The 16740-nt window shown below is 55.8% G+C and overlaps 4 protein-coding genes across 4 annotated transcripts; 2 read left to right on the top strand and 2 right to left on the bottom strand.

Moving 5' to 3' along the window:
- Window positions 1-2920: 2920 nt before the first annotated feature.
- On the bottom strand, window positions 2921-4168 carry IE81DRAFT_300466 (alpha/beta-hydrolase). The gene is made up of 2 exons (XM_025512217.1): window positions 3827-4168; window positions 2921-3723 (listed from the first exon to the last, which is right to left on the bottom strand). Exons 1-2 carry the CDS (start codon window positions 4126-4128, stop codon window positions 3126-3128), a joined length of 900 nt encoding a protein of 299 aa, XP_025370643.1. The 5' UTR covers window positions 4129-4168; the 3' UTR covers window positions 2921-3125.
- A 1187-nt stretch (window positions 4169-5355) lies between these two features.
- On the top strand, window positions 5356-5736 carry IE81DRAFT_322340 (hypothetical protein). The gene has a single exon (XM_025513604.1). It carries the CDS (start codon window positions 5395-5397, stop codon window positions 5635-5637), a length of 243 nt encoding a protein of 80 aa, XP_025370642.1. The 5' UTR covers window positions 5356-5394; the 3' UTR covers window positions 5638-5736.
- A 1718-nt stretch (window positions 5737-7454) lies between these two features.
- Window positions 7455-12241, top strand: IE81DRAFT_365711 (hypothetical protein). The gene is made up of 3 exons (XM_025516952.1): window positions 7455-7992; window positions 8144-8244; window positions 8804-12241. The coding sequence occupies exons 1-3, from the start codon at window positions 7721-7723 to the stop codon at window positions 11977-11979; spliced, it is 3549 nt and encodes a 1182-aa protein (XP_025370641.1). The 5' UTR covers window positions 7455-7720; the 3' UTR covers window positions 11980-12241.
- A 98-nt stretch (window positions 12242-12339) lies between these two features.
- On the bottom strand, window positions 12340-15635 carry IE81DRAFT_75989 (hypothetical protein). Its single transcript, XM_025517615.1, has 11 exons — window positions 15373-15635; window positions 15281-15290; window positions 15112-15161; window positions 14801-15037; window positions 14686-14733; window positions 14496-14603; window positions 14335-14404; window positions 14094-14265; window positions 13595-13969; window positions 13212-13527; window positions 12340-13142 (listed from the first exon to the last, which is right to left on the bottom strand). Exons 1-11 carry the CDS (start codon window positions 15418-15420, stop codon window positions 12654-12656), a joined length of 1923 nt encoding a protein of 640 aa, XP_025370640.1. The 5' UTR covers window positions 15421-15635; the 3' UTR covers window positions 12340-12653.
- Window positions 15636-16740: the final 1105 nt, after the last annotated feature.

Below are 16740 nucleotides of genomic sequence, written 5' to 3'. Positions count from 1 at the left end.
CTAGACCCCTGTTGTCCCATCCGATGCGGACCAGGCCTGGTGCGTGACTCATTAGAGAGGGTGACCTTGAAGAGGGCTTGTGCAGGCGCAGTCGGAAGACAGGCCTCGTCAAGTCCGCTGACCAAAACCCTGTGTTTCGTAGCTTTGCGCTCGCGATGACGAGTGAATGGCAGGGCCGCGGTGACCCCAACTGAGTGGGGCGGGGCCCTCCAAAAGCTGTGTAGTGCAACATCAGCGCGTCGAGCAACACCAAGCTGAAACGATCGTCGGCCTGTGGTCCCAAGACACTTTTGCAAGACACGGAAATTTGGGAGACTAAAGGGCGCCGCGCCAAGGCAATCCGGTCAATCATTTGTAGGCATAACAGGTCTTCGTGGAGGTCATCGGATGATGATCTGCCAAACGTAGACGTTCGTCGAATCGGATGACGTCTTGCACCTCGCGACCCGTCTGGCTCTTAAGTCGAATGCGTTGTTCGGTCCTTGTCTCTTTCTGCTGAGCTATCAGCCTTGTTGCGGGCTATAGTGAAGAGCTAGGAGCTTTCGAAAGCCTTCTGAAAGTCGCATGGACTGCAGATTGTAGGCAATGAAGAGACCGATTGTTTTCTTGATGGATGAGGCGGCATGACCACGAGAGTCGTTCGTGAACCGCCCGCCAAGTGTTGTATTTGCAAGCAATCGACAGGCATACTCACCTTGGCTCTGCGCTGCTCGTGATGCCTGTGCGCCTCCATGGATCGATCAGACCGCCCAATTGATGACTTGAAAATACATGAGGACACTGCAATCGATGCGGGCCGCCGTTAAGCCAACAGCCAAGGAGCAAAATACAGACCGCAACGCCTCGCTGTGTAGCGGGCTTCAGGACGTACTGTTCGCCTAGGATGCCATCGCCGGGCATTTGTGCTCCTAATCGACGGACCGTTCTCCGTGGCCAATGCCGCCATAGCCGTGTGTGCCGAGCTTGCAGCCAAGCCAAGATTGGATTTCGGAGTGGCGGCGGTGTGTTCCGGCACGTCGATTGGGCCATGGGGCCCGTTTGAAGGGGAAATTGATGATCTTGGCGCAATGACATATCAACGGAGCATACGAGATAAGACATTTGAGTCGGCCCCTAGCAGACCGACCCTTTGGTCCTGACCCTTGTGTGCGCTCAAGGGATGACTGGTCTCTTCGATTGTGCGACGGTAAGGTGCTCCGATGCGGCGCCGCGATTTGACTCGTCTCGGATGATTCATTTGGGCGCTACGAAAGGAGCGTTTGGGTCTTCATGCGTTCCTTGTTTCCACATTGTATATGAAGCCGTGCTCATTCGTCAAGTAGGTGAATCTCGTCTCATCTCCCTCGTAACAGCTCTTCCGACCATTTTCCCCTGACATTCTCAAAACACCTGAAGCTTCCGATTGTGAGCAGAATGTACTATCTGCGTCTATGCTTCTTCGCTTTCTTGGCGCTCCTTGCAGCGCTTCTAAGCGTAAATGCCAAGCCCATAGTAGGTGCGCATGTCGATCTCTCCTATGCTAGGGCTTTCATGCGTCGATACTGATTTTGGAGCCTACACCAATTTGCGGCCTCGAATTCTCTCTTCGTGAGTTGTGACTTGACAACTGTCAGGTCGCACTGATGTGACTGCTGACGTATTCACATTCTACAAATCCCCATGACAGCGCTCGACAGCTTCACAGAACGGTGCGACGTCTGGCGTTTCTCTTCAAGAGCGCGCTGGCATTCCCGCTGGATGCGAATGTCCTCCTAACCCTGCCAACTCAACGTGCTGCACCGGTGATTGCTGGGGACTCGGACTTCCCGATTCCCACGAGGTGCATAGTCAAGCCATCCAGATGCCCTCTGAGAGCTGTGCGAGCGACTGATTCTCTCAGCCTTTCTGTTTCTTGCCAACAGCCACGCAGTGTCGATCTTTTCGATGCGGACAAAAACAGCCTGGAAGAGCGCGCGCGCACTGGCATTCCCCCGGGATGTCAATGTGCTCCAGTCAACCCCAACTCGACGTGCTGCACCGGAGCATGCTGCGAACACAATCCTCACAAGGTGCATAGCCAAGCCATTCAGATGCCCTCTGAGAGCTGTGCAAGCGACTAACCCTCTCAGCGTTTCTCATTCTTGCCAACAGCCACGCAGTGTCGATCTCTTCGATGCGGACACAAACACCCTGGAAGAGCGCGCGCCCACTGGTGGTCCCCCGGAATGTGATTGTCCTCCTAACAACAAGTCATGCTGCCATACTGACCCCCACCGACCTCACTTCGTGCGTAGGCAAGCTCTTGATATTCTCGCTGAGTGCTGAGCAAGCGTCTGACCCTCTCAGCGATTTTTTTCTCTCTGCCATTAGCCACGCAGTGTGAATCTCTTCGATGCCGACAAGAACAGCTTGAATGAGCGCGCCCCCAATGCTGCGGCCGACGTTGAGATGATCTGGAGCCCCGTTGCCAACAGGATGGTGAAGCGCGACAGCTGCTGCACCGACGGCACGCAGCCCTGCTGCTTGGGTTGCGGCGGTGAAGGCCTTAAAGACTGCTAAGATCGTCGGCGCTAGGACGTTCTGCAGCCCGATGATGGTGAAGGATCAAAAGAAGATGCATGCGGATGCACGTGTATGCACGACGTTGTGTTGTTGTGCCAAAATCACCTCACTTGCGGGCGGCTGTGTGCGATTGGCATTGGGTGGACCACGTCGCCGCAATCCTGCGTCAAACGCTCATCATATTGACATCAACCAACAGCCCAACGGCTCGGAAATTCGTACAAGTCATTCTATCATTCCCAGTGGTGTGCAGCAAAGCGACCTGAGCGCCGTGTGAATTCGTGAGGGTGACGTGGCGGAAATGCAGACGATGCGTAGCCGTGAGCAAGAAGAGCGCGAGCGATGACTCGTGAAAAGCCAGCAGTCTAGCTGTATGGTGGCTTTAACGGGTACCAGCAGCATGTATCTGCCGCCTTGCTCGTGGAAGGTCGTTAGCGGGATATTGCGGAATAGGGATATCGGGAAAATTTTGGCTACAAATCAGAATGCGAGGATGGATAGATGGGTTTTGACTGGAGCGGAAGATAGATCTCGATACTGAATGTGTTGTGTACCGACGGACGATTGGTCTAGGCCGATCTCGTTTAGCAGAGGTTGGGCGATGGGAAACCAGTGAGTTGTCTTTCGAAGTAGGTCCCAATATGGTCTCCGATGTTGTAGGTTCTCGGGTCGACCGAGTTGGAGCACCTTGAATTCTCTCTTCCTGGGCAGCTAAGGGCTTCGTTCTCGTTGGCCGGGTTGATCCACACCTCTCCAGTGGGGTGCTCGTAAGAAAGCTGCCGGAATGGGATGTGAGGTACGGGATCTTGACCATTGACCAGGTAGTGGAAGGTGCCGTTGTGTAGCCTGTCGATGCTGTCCGCAAATTTGCTGTTTCCCACGCGGGGCAATCCCAGTACGGTGGTCTGCAGCGGTACATCTGGAAGATTGCATCGCAGATAAGCGCTGTCCAGCGTGGCTAGGGCAGCACCGAGCGAGTGTCCGGTGACCAGAAGCGTGGCGCCAGGATGCGCGGTCAGCTGCTCCTTGACTGCTGCCAAGATCGGGTCAGCAGTGTCTGCCCAGGCCTTTTGAAAACCGGTGTGCATCGCGGAGCCAGGATCGACACAGCCGTTCAGCCTGCGGTCTGGCAATGTGGGCAAATATTGCGCATCGATGTACACGGACTCCGCAGATGTGGGGCTGCGAACGGGGCATGGGCGGAAAAAAAGTCGAATACAGTCAGCGAAGGATTCAGGTTGGCCGGCACATCGCTGCTCCATCAGGCAGAGCACTGCAAACTTACTTGGTACCCTGGTGCGAGACGACGACTTTGTTGGTCAGCTCGTCGTAAGCCACGAAGGTGATCGGTAGCCTTGCGTTGTCGCCGGCAACGTAGATGACCCGACCTCTCGAAAAGAGTAGACGTTGCAGAGAGGGCTGGCAATATGCGCCCTGCGCATATCGGACTGCCAGGCGGAACGGAGTGCCGTCGATGGTGCTTGGCTGGTCGGTCGACTGTCGTTCGGAGATGGATTGCACTGGCACCGCGTGCATGCTGGGCAGCATGACAGCGGCCAGGCCGAGGACGATGTTGAAGGCGCGCATGGTGTTCCGGGGCTGTAGGGTCGAACAAAGGAAGTGCGAGAGGAGGGAGGGCGGATGTCAATGGCGTGAGGGATTTGTGGGCATGGGAAAGAGCTCAGCGAGAGCGCGAAACATGGCGATATTTGTACTTCTGCTGGCCCAGGCTACTACCGCATGTCTGCAGCTGCTGATAGATCGTCGTGCATTTAGGAAGAAGTACAGTCGTAGCTAGGTGTGGAGCTCTGGCTTGTGGGTTTTGCCTGTCATCCACTCGAGCTACTCCAGGGGGTCCCAGCACTTCGCTCTCCGATGCTCACCTGCGACGGGGGCTCGTGCTGCGTCGCGAAGAATGAGGATCGGTGATGCTCTTAGCGTGATTGACCGGCTGACTCGGACGCCGGATTTCGCGCTTGCAAAACATCCGTTGCATCACCCCATTCACGATTGAGCTCTAGATTGTAGGCATAGTTGAGAAGTGACTGTGTCGTGATGCGACGAGGGGCTCGACCAGTCTGTCGAGGCCGAAGCGCGCTGGCCGAGGCCACATCGAATCGAGTCCATAGCGCTGAGCCTAATGCACCCGCGTCATTACTTGGCTACGTTGCGTCAGACATTCATGCATCGACGAGAGAAGGTGCTTACTGTATATTTCCGAAGAGAATGTCATCAAGGGTGCAGCTACTGCACAGTCACAGTATAGCCGGGTGCGCTGGCCCCAACTCTTCGATGGTGAGCAGACTTTCCAAAGTCGTATCTTGCATGTGCGTCCATGAGGGCATAAATTGCTCCAATTGCAGCGTCGTCGCTCGACTTTTTTGCGCTACTTGCTGCACCTCTGCGCTGCAAGGTGGATCTGATTCGTGATTGAACGGCACTCGAGACTTCAAAATCACGAATGCGTTGGTTGGATGATAAGGACCGAAGCCCGGCTCCAACGGTCGAGAGTGACACATGAGCTGCAAAGTGCATAAATTTCCACAATGTCAGCAATTAGTCCCGCTGTGATGCCAGGTGCAGGTAGGCAAAGCTGCTGCATGCTGCACTAGCAGGCAGCTCTTAGCGCGCTTTTGAAACCTCCGTCCGCGCGCTCGCCCACCTTCTACAAACGCTCGCTAATAATGATGCGCCCTGCCGGTCTGAGCATCTTCTCAAGCTATGGCGCGGCGCGGCGCAACCAACCATTCACGATTTCGGCCGCTTGTGCGAGCTCCAGTAGATGCGTTTTAAGAACCACAACAATCAGAGCACAGAGCGGCGATGTGTGGTATCGACATAAAGACTTTTGACATGCCTTACCCCCAAATGCCTCGGCCAGCTCTTGCGTCGCAGACCATCAATGCAAGGCAGGCCGTGCTGCGCATGTGTGGGGACTTCTGTTTGTTGGCTATATGTATGCTGTCTGACCCAGCACACTCAACGATCACCGTACCACACCGCGGATGGAAATGTGGGTATGCGACCATGACCGGCATCACATCACACGGCTTCTACAGAAGGTGCTCTGCTCGTCTGGCACCCAGTGCACCCTAGCACCGGTAGTCGTGAAGCGCTCTATTCCTGCTGCCTGCGATGCGAAGCGAAGCCAAGCGGATTCTTGGCAAAGAAAGGGCTCCCTTGGTCAAAGATAAGGAAAAGCGCGCTTAGGATGGTCATCCATCGCCCTTGCCAGGGAACGAATGTCCATTTCTTGTTTCCAACACCACACGCGGCGCGTGCTTTAGTCAGGAGCTTTACAGCTTGATGACTAGCCTCAGAATTCATGGTCCGGTAGCGAGTGGTGCGTGAAAGGAATCACGAATCGCAATTTGAATTTGAATGTCATGCTGTCCGATGGAGTCTTCCTCTTGGTACCCCGATTTGGAGCACTCGCGACGATAATGAGCTCGAACGCGCTTATTTGTTACGCATGCGCGACCGGTAAATTCCTGGGTCAGCGCGGGGCGGAGCTGATTTCGGCGGTTGCAGGGCGACGCTGGGTAAGTCGTGATGTGGGCGCGGAAGATTTGCTTCCGTAACCACACCTAACTAGCTCGAGAGCTGATGCAGGCGCTCCACAAATCACGTACGGTACATATCTGCTAGCAGCCCCCTTGCTGTTGGCATCCAGAGACCGCGGTCGCTACGACGTCGCCTTCGATGTGAGCCACGGTTTGCGCTCATCAGCAAGCCGGAGTCATCATCCGAGATCCATAAATTGACTTGCTGACGATTGCTCCAATATCAGTCTTGAGTCAAAGTCCTGGTGTGGACGATGGCATCGAAGAGCGACTTGGCTTACAGCGACACTCACGCGACTGCGCCGATCGGCATGCAAACATGACCTCAGCCTGAGCGCTGTATCACAATTACATGCGCATCCACCACTTGGTCGATGACAGACAGTCATTCGCACTCGCTCGTTCCTTGGCATCAAGCATGTCTCTCTCGCATCAGTCCTCTTTTCGAATCGCGCGGCTAGAGGACCTTGACAAGGCGAGCTACATTGCCAACGTCACAATCGCGGATGGTGCGAGTTGCGTTGGAGGGACCGTCAGCTCTGGAGCTGTCATGCATGCCCCGTCGAACCCTGAAGAGTGTGACATTCCGACCGCGGACATCAGTTCGAATCAAAATGCCATTGCCTCAAGCATGCTGCTCGACTTTCGTCGATTGTCGACGCTGTGAATTGGCTTACGAAGTATCAGGGGACTATGTAGTGATGCCGTCGAGCAGTGATGAGTCCTGAGTCTGCCAAGCCGATCGTACTCGTCGCAGGAGGTTGAAAGGGCTCTAGACTCGCTCTCGTGACCCACAGGGCAGCCTCTGTCCACCTTGAATCCGGCAGGCCAAGTCGTCGTCAGCACGTCGTCACTCGACTTGAGCTGGTCATCTCGAAGCCGAAATCGAACGCCCGGACTTGCGCACCCTCCGAGCTTTATATACGACTCCCCGGTGTGGTATGCTAACTCGCCAATGGATCTGCGAAGTTTGCCATACCGATATCATCTTATCCTGTGTGATTTATATCAAATTAGCCATCCCATATCAAATTATCCGACCACGCTCGGGTTCGATCCCCTGGCTGGTCACTCCGATCTCTTTTGGCCTAACTCGTGGTGTTGTTGTGGTGATGCCGGCGCGAACTTGTTGGCTCCGCGCTCGCGTGCGCATTCGTCATTTTTTTTGAATCACGTGACTCCTCCTTCCACGTATTGTTGATTCAAAGATCACGTGATTTGCCGTTGCTCGCGTGGTGTGGGACTCGGCCGAGAATTTCTGTCCGCCCAAACATCATGCGTGAGAGAGATGACGAGGGCGGGCGCTTTGCCCAGATCGGCTGCCGCGTGTGTGCACGCATTCAGTTTTGCCCACCATCTGCTCTCGGCCCCGCGTTGACGATCAGTACTCCGTCATCCAGGCAGATCCTGCCACGCTACCCAGCGCCTCCCGCTCCTGGCCCGAGGGACAAGCTTGTTACGTGGCATCAAACACCGCTAACCTTGAGCTGCTGTGTAGGCTCATCATCGAGGGTGACGCCACGCCACCTGTCATTCCCATCTAACTGTCCCCAGCAACTGTCAGTGCGTCGCAGCCTACCATCAGCTTCCTTTCCCCCAAACCAAGAAGCGCGGGAATGGAGCTTGAAGGAGGTTCTGGGCCGCGTCGTGGTAGCAGAGCGAGAAAGCCAACAAGCAAAGCTGTAGATGAGGTGCCCGTCCCACTGTATGAGGAACCTGTTGGTAAGAGGAGCAAGAAAACCAATCTGTCGCGAACTTCGCGCGTGACGCCAACACAGCAGGTCCGAGAAGCATCGTCCGAGCTAGAAGAGGGAGCAGAGTTATATTGTACATGTAGGAAGGGAGACGATGGACAGCCTATGGTGTGGTGCTCAGAGTGTGAAGATTGGTGAGTGAGCTCCTGTACAGGCTACCGTCCCCCGTCGCGCCCCTGAGGCAGCTTTGCTGCTGCATATGTGCTCCTCAAGGGTGTGATCGTAACAAGTAGTCGCGAGATTTGGGAGATGTCACTAAGCAAACCCAGGCCTCCACCACCACAGGTTCCATTTCGCATGCATCGGGTTATCAGAGGAGGCTGCACAAGCTCTGTCATCGTATGTCTGTGAGGCATGCTCGGCTAAAACTGGCAAGATCTCTACAGGTGAGTTTAGCGCTCCAGCAAATTGGTGCGATGTCACGGATCATACTTTGGAGCTCCTTTCGTTTGCTTGGGCATGCTCCACGCGCCCCCCCCCCTGTGAATTGCCCTGGTACATTGCGCTGGAATACATCCATGTCAGCGACGGCTTCACCGCATGCTCTCGCGTGCTTGAGCTGCTTCATACTCTTGTCGTATCTGCACGGTAGTCATGACCTCGTTCCGTCGCCGGCTGTGATGAGCCAACCTGCACCGTACGCTGCCACCTCACTCGATTGAGACCCATGGTGCTGTGAATGTTCGCATGCCGGCGTCACAACACATGTGGTCTGGTTCTTCTGTACTATCACCAGTCGAGTGGTGATGGTGGGCTGGTCGTGTTCAGCCAGGCATTGGCATTGCATCCACACGCAGGGGAGAGAACGCTGCATAGCGACGCTCAAGCCTTCGTGTAGTACCTTGGTGCCGCGCGTTTGCATCCTCGCGTCCGCTTGTCATTGTCGAGATTTGCTTCGTAACCTCACCCATCAAGGCTGACGACAACAACACCCTCTTCTTGCAGGTCTAGAATTGGACGCACCATCAGCTTCAGAGCAAGAGGCCGCGCGTCATTATCATTCGCCCTCAGATGCTGCCTTGCTGGAGCAGAATCAGACACCCGATTTGACTAATCCTCCCGCAATCTCTTCCAAGTATGGCAAGACCGCAGCGGCAAAGAGGAAAGCTGCAGAGCATGATGTTGAGGCCCCGAGTGGTCTCAACCGCGTCATAGACAATCCTGATGTGGCGCTTGCGTCTTCTAAGCCCGAAATTGAAAGCAAGCAACCCAGTGTTGACGATGGTGCCAAATCTCCGCTCGAGCCACGGCCTTTGAAACGGGCCAAGAGTGGTGATGAGCCGACCAATGCAATAGCATCATCCAGTCTTGCTGGCAAAGCTGCGACCAAGCAGAGCGTACCCGCTGCGCGTGCAGCGTCCAAAGCGTCGGCTCAAGGTGTTGATGCCCTGGCATCTGTGCACCGAAGGTCCTCTGGAGCTGGCGAGAAGCGTGTGCCTTCGCCCGCGAGCGCGGCCAGCTCAGCTGCGAAACGTAAAACCTCGTCTTCTGACTTCGAGCTTGCAAGGAAGGCACGACAGACAGCCGTAGCCCTGCGTCAGCACGCCGTCAACCAATTCACTGCGGTTGTCCAAGGCTTTTTGAGCGACGCCAATGCCGACGAGAGGGATGTTGGCATTGGGAACGATGAAGCTCGCAAGCAGCACAACGAAGCGGCCGCAGTCTACGCGCGGACGCTCGAGCAACAGATGTGGAAGGGCAACGCAGAAATCACAACGGTGGGAAAGGAGAGAATCGCGACGGGAGGCAAAGCGTACAAAGATCGTCTCCGTTTGCTACTGTTCAGCCTCAAGGACAAGGCTAATAAGGGCTTGCACGCTCGTATCAGACTAGGGGTCTTGCAGCCCGACGAGCAGACAGCTGTCAGTGCGGTTGCATTGGCCGCCATGACTTCCGACGAGCTAGCCAACGACCAGACACGCGAGGAACTTGAACGTCGAAAGCGAGAAAATCTGGAGCAAAGCGTGTTGGGCAAAATGGCTGATGTGCCCCGACGCAAGTTCACGCACAAGGGAGAAGAGGATGTGGAGTTTGATCAGGGAACTCGCGAACGAGAAGCGGCCGACGATCAGCTGCGTCTGGCGGTCAAGGAGCGCAACAAGACGGAACAAGAGGCTGTCGACCACCACTCGCCCCCTCCTGGCGCTTCGAACACGGAAACCGCCCTCGCAAGATTGGAACATCGTTCGATATCCGAAACAGCTTTGAGCACCACGCACGCACTCCAGTCACCCTCGATGCCTCATTCTCAGCAAGTGCAAGAGAGGGTGTCTGCTTCACCTGGTACTCATCGAAGCAGCGCCAATTCTGAGCCTCCCCTCCCTCTCCCAGCTCGAGACTCCCCTCTAAAGGCAAGCTTCGATTTTGGCGATTTGTGGACAGGGAATGACAAAGCTGGTGAAGACACGACGAATGCGGAGGAAGAACAGCAAGATGGCACGGGCGATGGAAAGGAAAAGATGGAAGAAGGAACCCCTGTTGAAGATGACAAGGGCTCAAATCACGGCGACGCAGACGACTTTATCGATTCATTCTTAGGAAAGCGAGCAGATACACCAGAACACCAGGCGGACAACGGAGATCCAAATGTGGAAGCTCATTCACCAGAGCAGCATCAAGAAGCAGCACAATCACGCTCCGTCTGGCAAGGGGCGATCAGCATGCCCGAAGTCGGCCTGTGCAGTGGCTCAGCTCATCAAGTAGCAGGACCTTCGCTTGGGGATGACTTGAGCGTCTGGCAGCTCTTTTTGCCATCGGTGCACAGCTTTTTGGAAGGTCGTCTGCCTGCAAAAGTTGCGGCAGACTATCTGCTCGAAAGCCTCAGAGCCCCACGCAACGAGCTGGTAGTGCTTCAACTCGAGCCGAAACTCGTCCCCGATGGGTTGGCTGCAGCTGCAGCTGCTGTCAAGATGGCTGCTCCACAGACGGAAGAGGTCAATGCAGCTGCCTTCTCCAACTTTGCTGGGTGGTTCCAAGGCCGGTCTCGTTACGGAGTCTTGGCACCCGCGCGCAGTGCTCGCGGGCGGATCATCAAAGATTTCTACGTGGCGCCGCTGCCAGCCCATGCCGAGCTGCCAGAATGGCTGACAGAGTCGGGCGCGCCTATCGACGAGGCGCCGAGAGAGAGGGACCTCATACTACTCGTTGCCGTCATTTTCAAAGACACCATCGGTTCCGTCGATGGAAGAAGAGCTGCTTTGAGAGACGTCAACAAAGGTCATTCTTCACCTTACAGCCGTATACCGCCCGTAAGAAAGGACGGAGCAAGTAGCCCACATGGGTTGCATAGCAGTAGTCAGAGCCGCTCTGCTGCCATTGCGCCCAAAGCCCATTCCCCACAGCAGGCTTCGAGTTCCGCGCAGCCTCACGCAGCCAGCAGCGTCGCAGCATTCCCTGGCGGTCCGACAGCACTACAGGATCTGCTCAAAGCGGTAGGAGGTGGTGCGCTCGCAGCTTCTGCACCTGATCAGCCGGTGGTGCCATCGTCTGAAGGGAACGCCACGCACGCCGATTTTGTGGAGGCCGCGACTGCCAATGGGCACACTGGACCCATGGCGCAACCCACGGCTGCGGCCTTGTCCCAGATGACGGCGCCTGATCTGGATAATATCCTGTCCGCCAATCCTACGCTTGTCAGTCAGCTCTTGTCTAGCCTGGGTTCATCGGGTCTGAGCGGAGTCGACAGGAATCAATCTTCAGCAAAGACCAATCCCGGGCCACCACCCCCAGGGCCCCCGCCCGGACCTCCTCCGGGCCCGCCTCCAGGACCCCCGCCCAAATTTCCCTCTGATTCGCCGTCCGATCCATCTCTGAGCCAGACCCAAGATTGGCAAGGTTGGAATCATCACCATCACCAGCCTCATGCACCATACCCTCAAGCTGCCCAGTCCTATGGACAGGGATGGAATGCCGCAACTGCACCTCAGGCCAGTAGCTCAAACGCTAGTCGATACGCAGCTTATACCGGTCCTACGCACATAGAGTATCGCAATGCGGCTCAAGGCCCTGGACAGGTCGACCATGGCTGGGGTCCTCGACCTCCTCAACCTTTCAGAGGCGGTGGGGCACCGATGCGAGCGCGAGGCATGATGCGGGGCGGTCGTGGTCGAGGCGGCTTGTGAGGAGCTCAAGATCTGCTTAGACATGCCGACTTTGCGGGTGTCTGGCGGTTGTTGGGCGCGGAGAATGGGGCATCGCCAGCGCATACCCGCCATTCTTTCAGAAGCAGCGCTGAGCTCAGTGGCAGCTTGTGCAAAGTGATTTTGCTCATTGACTCATCCTTTGGTACTTTCCTCAATCCCAAGGCTCTCTCTCACCCATTGTACCTTTAGTTTTCAACCAACGACCGTGATAAGATTGAAAATCTCAATAGCTAATACAACCTATCAGACGATGCGCGAATTAGAATCGTGGACAGCAAGGCGAAGTTTCTGCATGCTGGCATCGACCGTATGTGAGGCAACTGCGATCGGGCGATGAGTCTGAGCAATATAGATCTGTATTCCATTTCGATAAGAGACAAAAGTGAAGGGCGGCGAAAGTGCTGACGAAGGAGCAGTATGGACTCAAGAAGCACCAGCTACGCAGGTCGTGCTCTTGCCTTGTGCGCAAAAGCGCTTGTCTAGAGATAAGGGCAAGAGACGAGGGTATCACTGCAAAGGGCGCGCTCCTATGCGCACTCGGGGTTACAAGAAGGAAAAGAAGTGAGAGCTGCGGATCAATATACGAGACGTATGAAGAGGCATCCTCCAAAGGTGTCTACTCCACGAAACATGCGAGACGATCAAGTCCAGAATCACTTGCGGCCCATGAGCTTGGAGAAACGACGGCCGAGGGTCTCGCCCTTGTTCTTTAGGTCCTCCTTGGCGTAATCGCTCTTCTCTTCAACCTTCGCCTTGACGCTGGTGCCGTTTGTCTTTGGCGCCGAATCCGCGGTGGCGCCGTTGGGAGCAGCGCCGTTGGGTGCAGCAGGAGTAGTAGCGGTGGGCTCGGACGCTTGACTTTGCTCCACGGCAGCTGCGGGCTTGTCGCCGTTGACAGCCTTCTCGGTCGCAGCGGCGTCGGCCTGAGGAGCATCTTTGAAGTTCTCAGAGGGCTCCGCGGCTGCTTCTGCTGCAGCAGCAGGCGCGGCGGGAGCGGCGTCGGCCGCTCCTGTCGCGGGAGCGCCCTGAGGCGCTGCGCCGAGGACAGCGTCCACGCTGCCAGCCTGGTGAGGAGCGACAGACTTGGTTCCAGGAGGAGGGACCTTGCCGTCAAGACGCTCACCCTCGATACGGCGCGCAGTCTGCGGAAGTCAAGACACTTCGAATGAGCGCTAGATTGTCAACTTTGCACTCGCGCTGCCCAGACGCACCTGCTCGTCGCCGTACAGAGTGACCCAGTCGCTGTCGTTAACAGCCTTGGCAGTCTTGGCCTCAACATCTGCAGCGGACTTGCCCTCTTGCATCTCCTTGATCTCGCGCTTGAGAGTGGCAACACATTGTTGTCGGCCAACAATGTGGCGGAGCGTCGAGCCGTCCTTTTGAGGGTACTCCCAGGTGACGATACCTTGGCCGTCCAGAGTGCCGTCTCTGTGAGGAACACCCTTTCCTCGGTAGTAAGGCTCCTGCTCGTACTGAGCAACGCGGAGCTGCTTGACGAGGAGCTTTCTCTTCTCAACAAGCTTCTCACTGCGAGAGGGTAGAAGTTCATTGAGGATCTAATCTGAGAAGAGATTCACAGTCGCATTTCACTCACTCCTTGTCACCCTTGGCCCAGGTAGTCGTAGCCTTTTCGTACTCGTCGGCCAGTCCGATGTAGGTACCCCAGGTCTCCTTGCGCTTGGACTCGTTCTTGAGGTTGTCGTTCTCGCCCTCGACTGGCTCGGGGAAAGTGTACACGTTCTTCATTGTGCCACCGAACTCTTCGAGGAGACGCTCCTTGGGAATGTGCTTCTCGAGCTCCTCGGGCTTGGAGGTAAAGGCGACTTTGGCGCGCACAACGGGGTCGAGGAGGGGACCCAAGATCTTCCAGATACCCCAGAAGATCCAGGGCGCATTGTGAACGTAGACAATGCCCAGAGACTCGGGGTAGTACGACTGCAAGCACTTGACAATGTAAAGGATGCAGTTCCTGGTGGATCATCATTGAAACCAAGAGGCAAGCTTGCATGTCAGCCTCTGGCCAGGCGTGATCACGTGACAGAGCCCCGCGGAAGGGCTGAAATTGCGACGTTGCAAAGGCGTCCAAGACTCACCAGTCCATGTTCTTGAGACCAAAGTTTGTCATGTTAAAGATCAGAACGACCTTGTCGTTGGGCGGGATGAGAAGGAGACGCCAGATTTCCATGGTGCTGCTAACAAAGCGCTGCAGCGTAGCACCGGGCTGTCCGACGATGGAGTGCTTCGCCACATTGATCAGAGCGATGGCTGTAGGGCAAGAGTGTGAGCGCGAATCCCATCGCTTCGCACATGCGGAGGCTTCGACTTTCGACTCACGCATCTCGTTGCTCGCAGTTCCAACAGCGTACGTCTTGCCAGATCTGTGCTGTTCAAGATACTTGTCGATCTGTATAGCAGTCGCGTAAAAGCCAGAATGTGAACGTGAGCTGGCTTGCGCTTTCTAATCGAGACCTTGTGCAACCTTTCGCTTCACTCACCTTGGCGCCGTTTCCAAGGTCTCCATTCTCGGCGTATTCCTCAATGGCGTTGTCGAGACGCCACTTGAGGCAGCCTGCAAGCATGGCAGTTGCGCGGCTTACGTCCCACTGGATGGATTTGTGCCAATGGTCAACAAATCAGCGAAAGGGATGCAAGGTCGTCATCTCGCAGCCCACAGTGACTACTCACCTTTCGGGCACGCAAGAAACGCAGCATGGCAGTGTCTGGGTTGTCGATCTGGGTAGCAAGCGCGGTCAGCGCGAGCTTCACGAAAACACCCTGGCAGCTGCGTTTTCTGACGAACCTTGACAAACTTCCAGAAAGTCTCGCGCAGAGCCTCGGAGCCGTACTTGGTGAGGAGCTCGTTCATAGCAGCCTCTTCCTCCTTCTTGGTGGCCTCCTCCTTGGCTGCGTCACCCTTGGGGATACCAGCTTTCTTGGGATCACCGGAAGCTTCGTCCCAGTTGGCGTCCTGAGCTTCGCCATCGGCAGGCTTGTCGCCCGAAGCAGAGCCCTTGGCAGATGCGCAGGTCTTGAAAAACTGTGGGCAGCAGGACAGACGTCGTCTGAGTGTGAGTCCGGCGTGCGCTTCGACAAGCAGACTCAATCACTCACGTTGAGCCACATCTCCTTGAGAGCATCCTCCTGCTCAGTGGTGAGGTTGCCTGTTGTGAAAGAAAGTTGCTTTCCGGTCAGTTGGGCTAGCTACGTGTCATTCTGCCAGCAAGACGCTCCGGGCCGTAGAAGCTGGCGTGAACAGGTGACCTGGAGTGCCGCCACTCACCGACATAGCCCTGCGAAAAGTGCGTAGAGAAACGCTCGTCAGTATGATCTGCGTACAGCAGCTGAGCTGGGGTTGACACGGGGCGCACTCACCTCGAGGAGCGGCACCTCGGCCATGCCAATCTCAGTCACTTTGCTCATGATTCCAGCGATTTGACAAGTTGTACGAAAAGGCAAGAGAAAGGGAAATCGCGCTCAAGATACAAAGGGGTCCGGGCGTCTGAACAAGTGAGCCTGCAAAAAGGTTCAAGACGAGGAGTCGCGTGCAAAGAGCGCGGAGCAGACAGATCAAGAGGTGGTTGGGGGATGCGGGAACGAGTGCGTGTGTGGTAGAGAGATGGCAAGAAGGAAAAGTACGTGCTTGCAATTTCTTGAGCGGTTGAGAGGGCAACTGAAAGCGAGCTCAAATTGCTAAATGGAGACGAACCGGCGCACCAAAGTGCAGAAATCAGGCCAAGAAGAGCAGCAAGCCAAGTCAACATTAGTGAGTGCGGGGTAAACGTCATTCAAAGCTATTTCAGACTCCGAATTATCTCAGCCTTCTGTCGCCGCCGTCGTCATGCGCTGCTAAGATGCTACAAGCCTGCTGCGGGAGGAAGGAGACGAGTGTGCACCTCCGCAACTCCACCCATGAATGGCGAGAGACTTGCGCAGCACGCTGCATGACCTTGACGTTGGATGCGGGGTGGGCCCATTCATGCTTGCAAGGACTACGAGAGTCTGGTCCAGAGATCCGTAGTTGAGCTGACGCTTGTGCTTTTCAAAAGGGTAGTTAGTAGGCTGCAGAAGATGAGCAGTTTGACTTGCCAACCGCAATCACAATGTGAATGACAGCTGAGGGGTCAGGCCGGCACGAAGCACTTGGACTGTGCATGCAGACTCACATTGTGCCTTCGTCATAATGTCAAGTCATCTTCTTCGTCGAGTGGATGCAGCCGTGTGAGTCGGGGCTGCTTCTGCTTCAATCGAGTCTGAGTCTAGTTCGCATGCATGCGCATATACTGTACATGTGACTGATGGCGAGGTTGATCGAGCCGCGCGGCTCTTCAGCAAAGCAAGGCAAACACACGGTGTCTCAGGCGCTTGCTTGCTTGCACGCTTTGGCCGGCCCTTGCTCATTTGCCCCGTGCCGCGCTTTCACAGATCCGAGCTCATCGCTGGTGAACACACCCAAATGCCGCCCACTTGCATCGCTCAGGCCACTTTTCATTCAGTGATATATTGGCCCGCCAAGCGATCAAGCGATCGACAGAGTCAAGGCGTGTCAAATCGCCGGTTCACCGCGAGATCGACAGTCTGTTCAGGGGTGCGGATTTACGAGTAGAGCCATTTTGACGTTTGGCTGGCTGGTTCGGATTTCTTCAAGAAGTCTGTAACACTATCGGTGCCACCCCTCTCAGCGCGGCGTTGCGCAAAGAAAAAGAGAGGCGGCAGGCGGCAAGAGGAACGCGGACATATGGC

Source organism: Ceraceosorus guamensis, assembly GCF_003144195.1.
Source record: "Ceraceosorus guamensis strain MCA 4658 unplaced genomic scaffold IE81scaffold_19, whole genome shotgun sequence".
NCBI lineage: Eukaryota > Fungi > Basidiomycota > Exobasidiomycetes > Ceraceosorales > Ceraceosoraceae > Ceraceosorus > Ceraceosorus guamensis.
The sequence above is the reverse complement of the archived record's forward strand: the minus strand, read 5'-3'. Positions and strand labels throughout refer to the sequence as shown.

Excerpts from the sequence above, each read along its gene's own strand:
- IE81DRAFT_75989 (XM_025517615.1), bottom strand. The coding sequence starts at position 15,420 with ATGAGCAAAGTGACTGAGATTGGCATGGCCGAGGTGCCGCTCCTCGAG. Across the intron at positions 13,528-13,594 it reads TGGGCCAAGGGTGACAAGGA|TGAGAAGCTTGTTGAGAAGA; the intron begins GTGAGTGAAATG and ends ACCCTCTCGCAG. Across the intron at positions 13,143-13,211 it reads CTCTGTACGGCGACGAGCAG|ACTGCGCGCCGTATCGAGGG; the intron begins GTGCGTCTGGGC and ends TGACTTCCGCAG.
- IE81DRAFT_365711 (XM_025516952.1), top strand. The coding sequence starts at position 7,721 with ATGGAGCTTGAAGGAGGTTCTGGGCCGCGTCGTGGTAGCAGAGCGAGA. Across the intron at positions 7,993-8,143 it reads TGCTCAGAGTGTGAAGATTG|GTTCCATTTCGCATGCATCG; the intron begins GTGAGTGAGCTC and ends CCACCACCACAG. Across the intron at positions 8,245-8,803 it reads AACTGGCAAGATCTCTACAG|GTCTAGAATTGGACGCACCA; the intron begins GTGAGTTTAGCG and ends CTCTTCTTGCAG.
- IE81DRAFT_322340 (XM_025513604.1), top strand. The coding sequence starts at position 5,395 with ATGCCTTACCCCCAAATGCCTCGGCCAGCTCTTGCGTCGCAGACCATC.
- IE81DRAFT_300466 (XM_025512217.1), bottom strand. The coding sequence starts at position 4,128 with ATGCGCGCCTTCAACATCGTCCTCGGCCTGGCCGCTGTCATGCTGCCC. Across the intron at positions 3,724-3,826 it reads GTCTCGCACCAGGGTACCAA|CCCCACATCTGCGGAGTCCG; the intron begins GTAAGTTTGCAG and ends CCCCGTTCGCAG.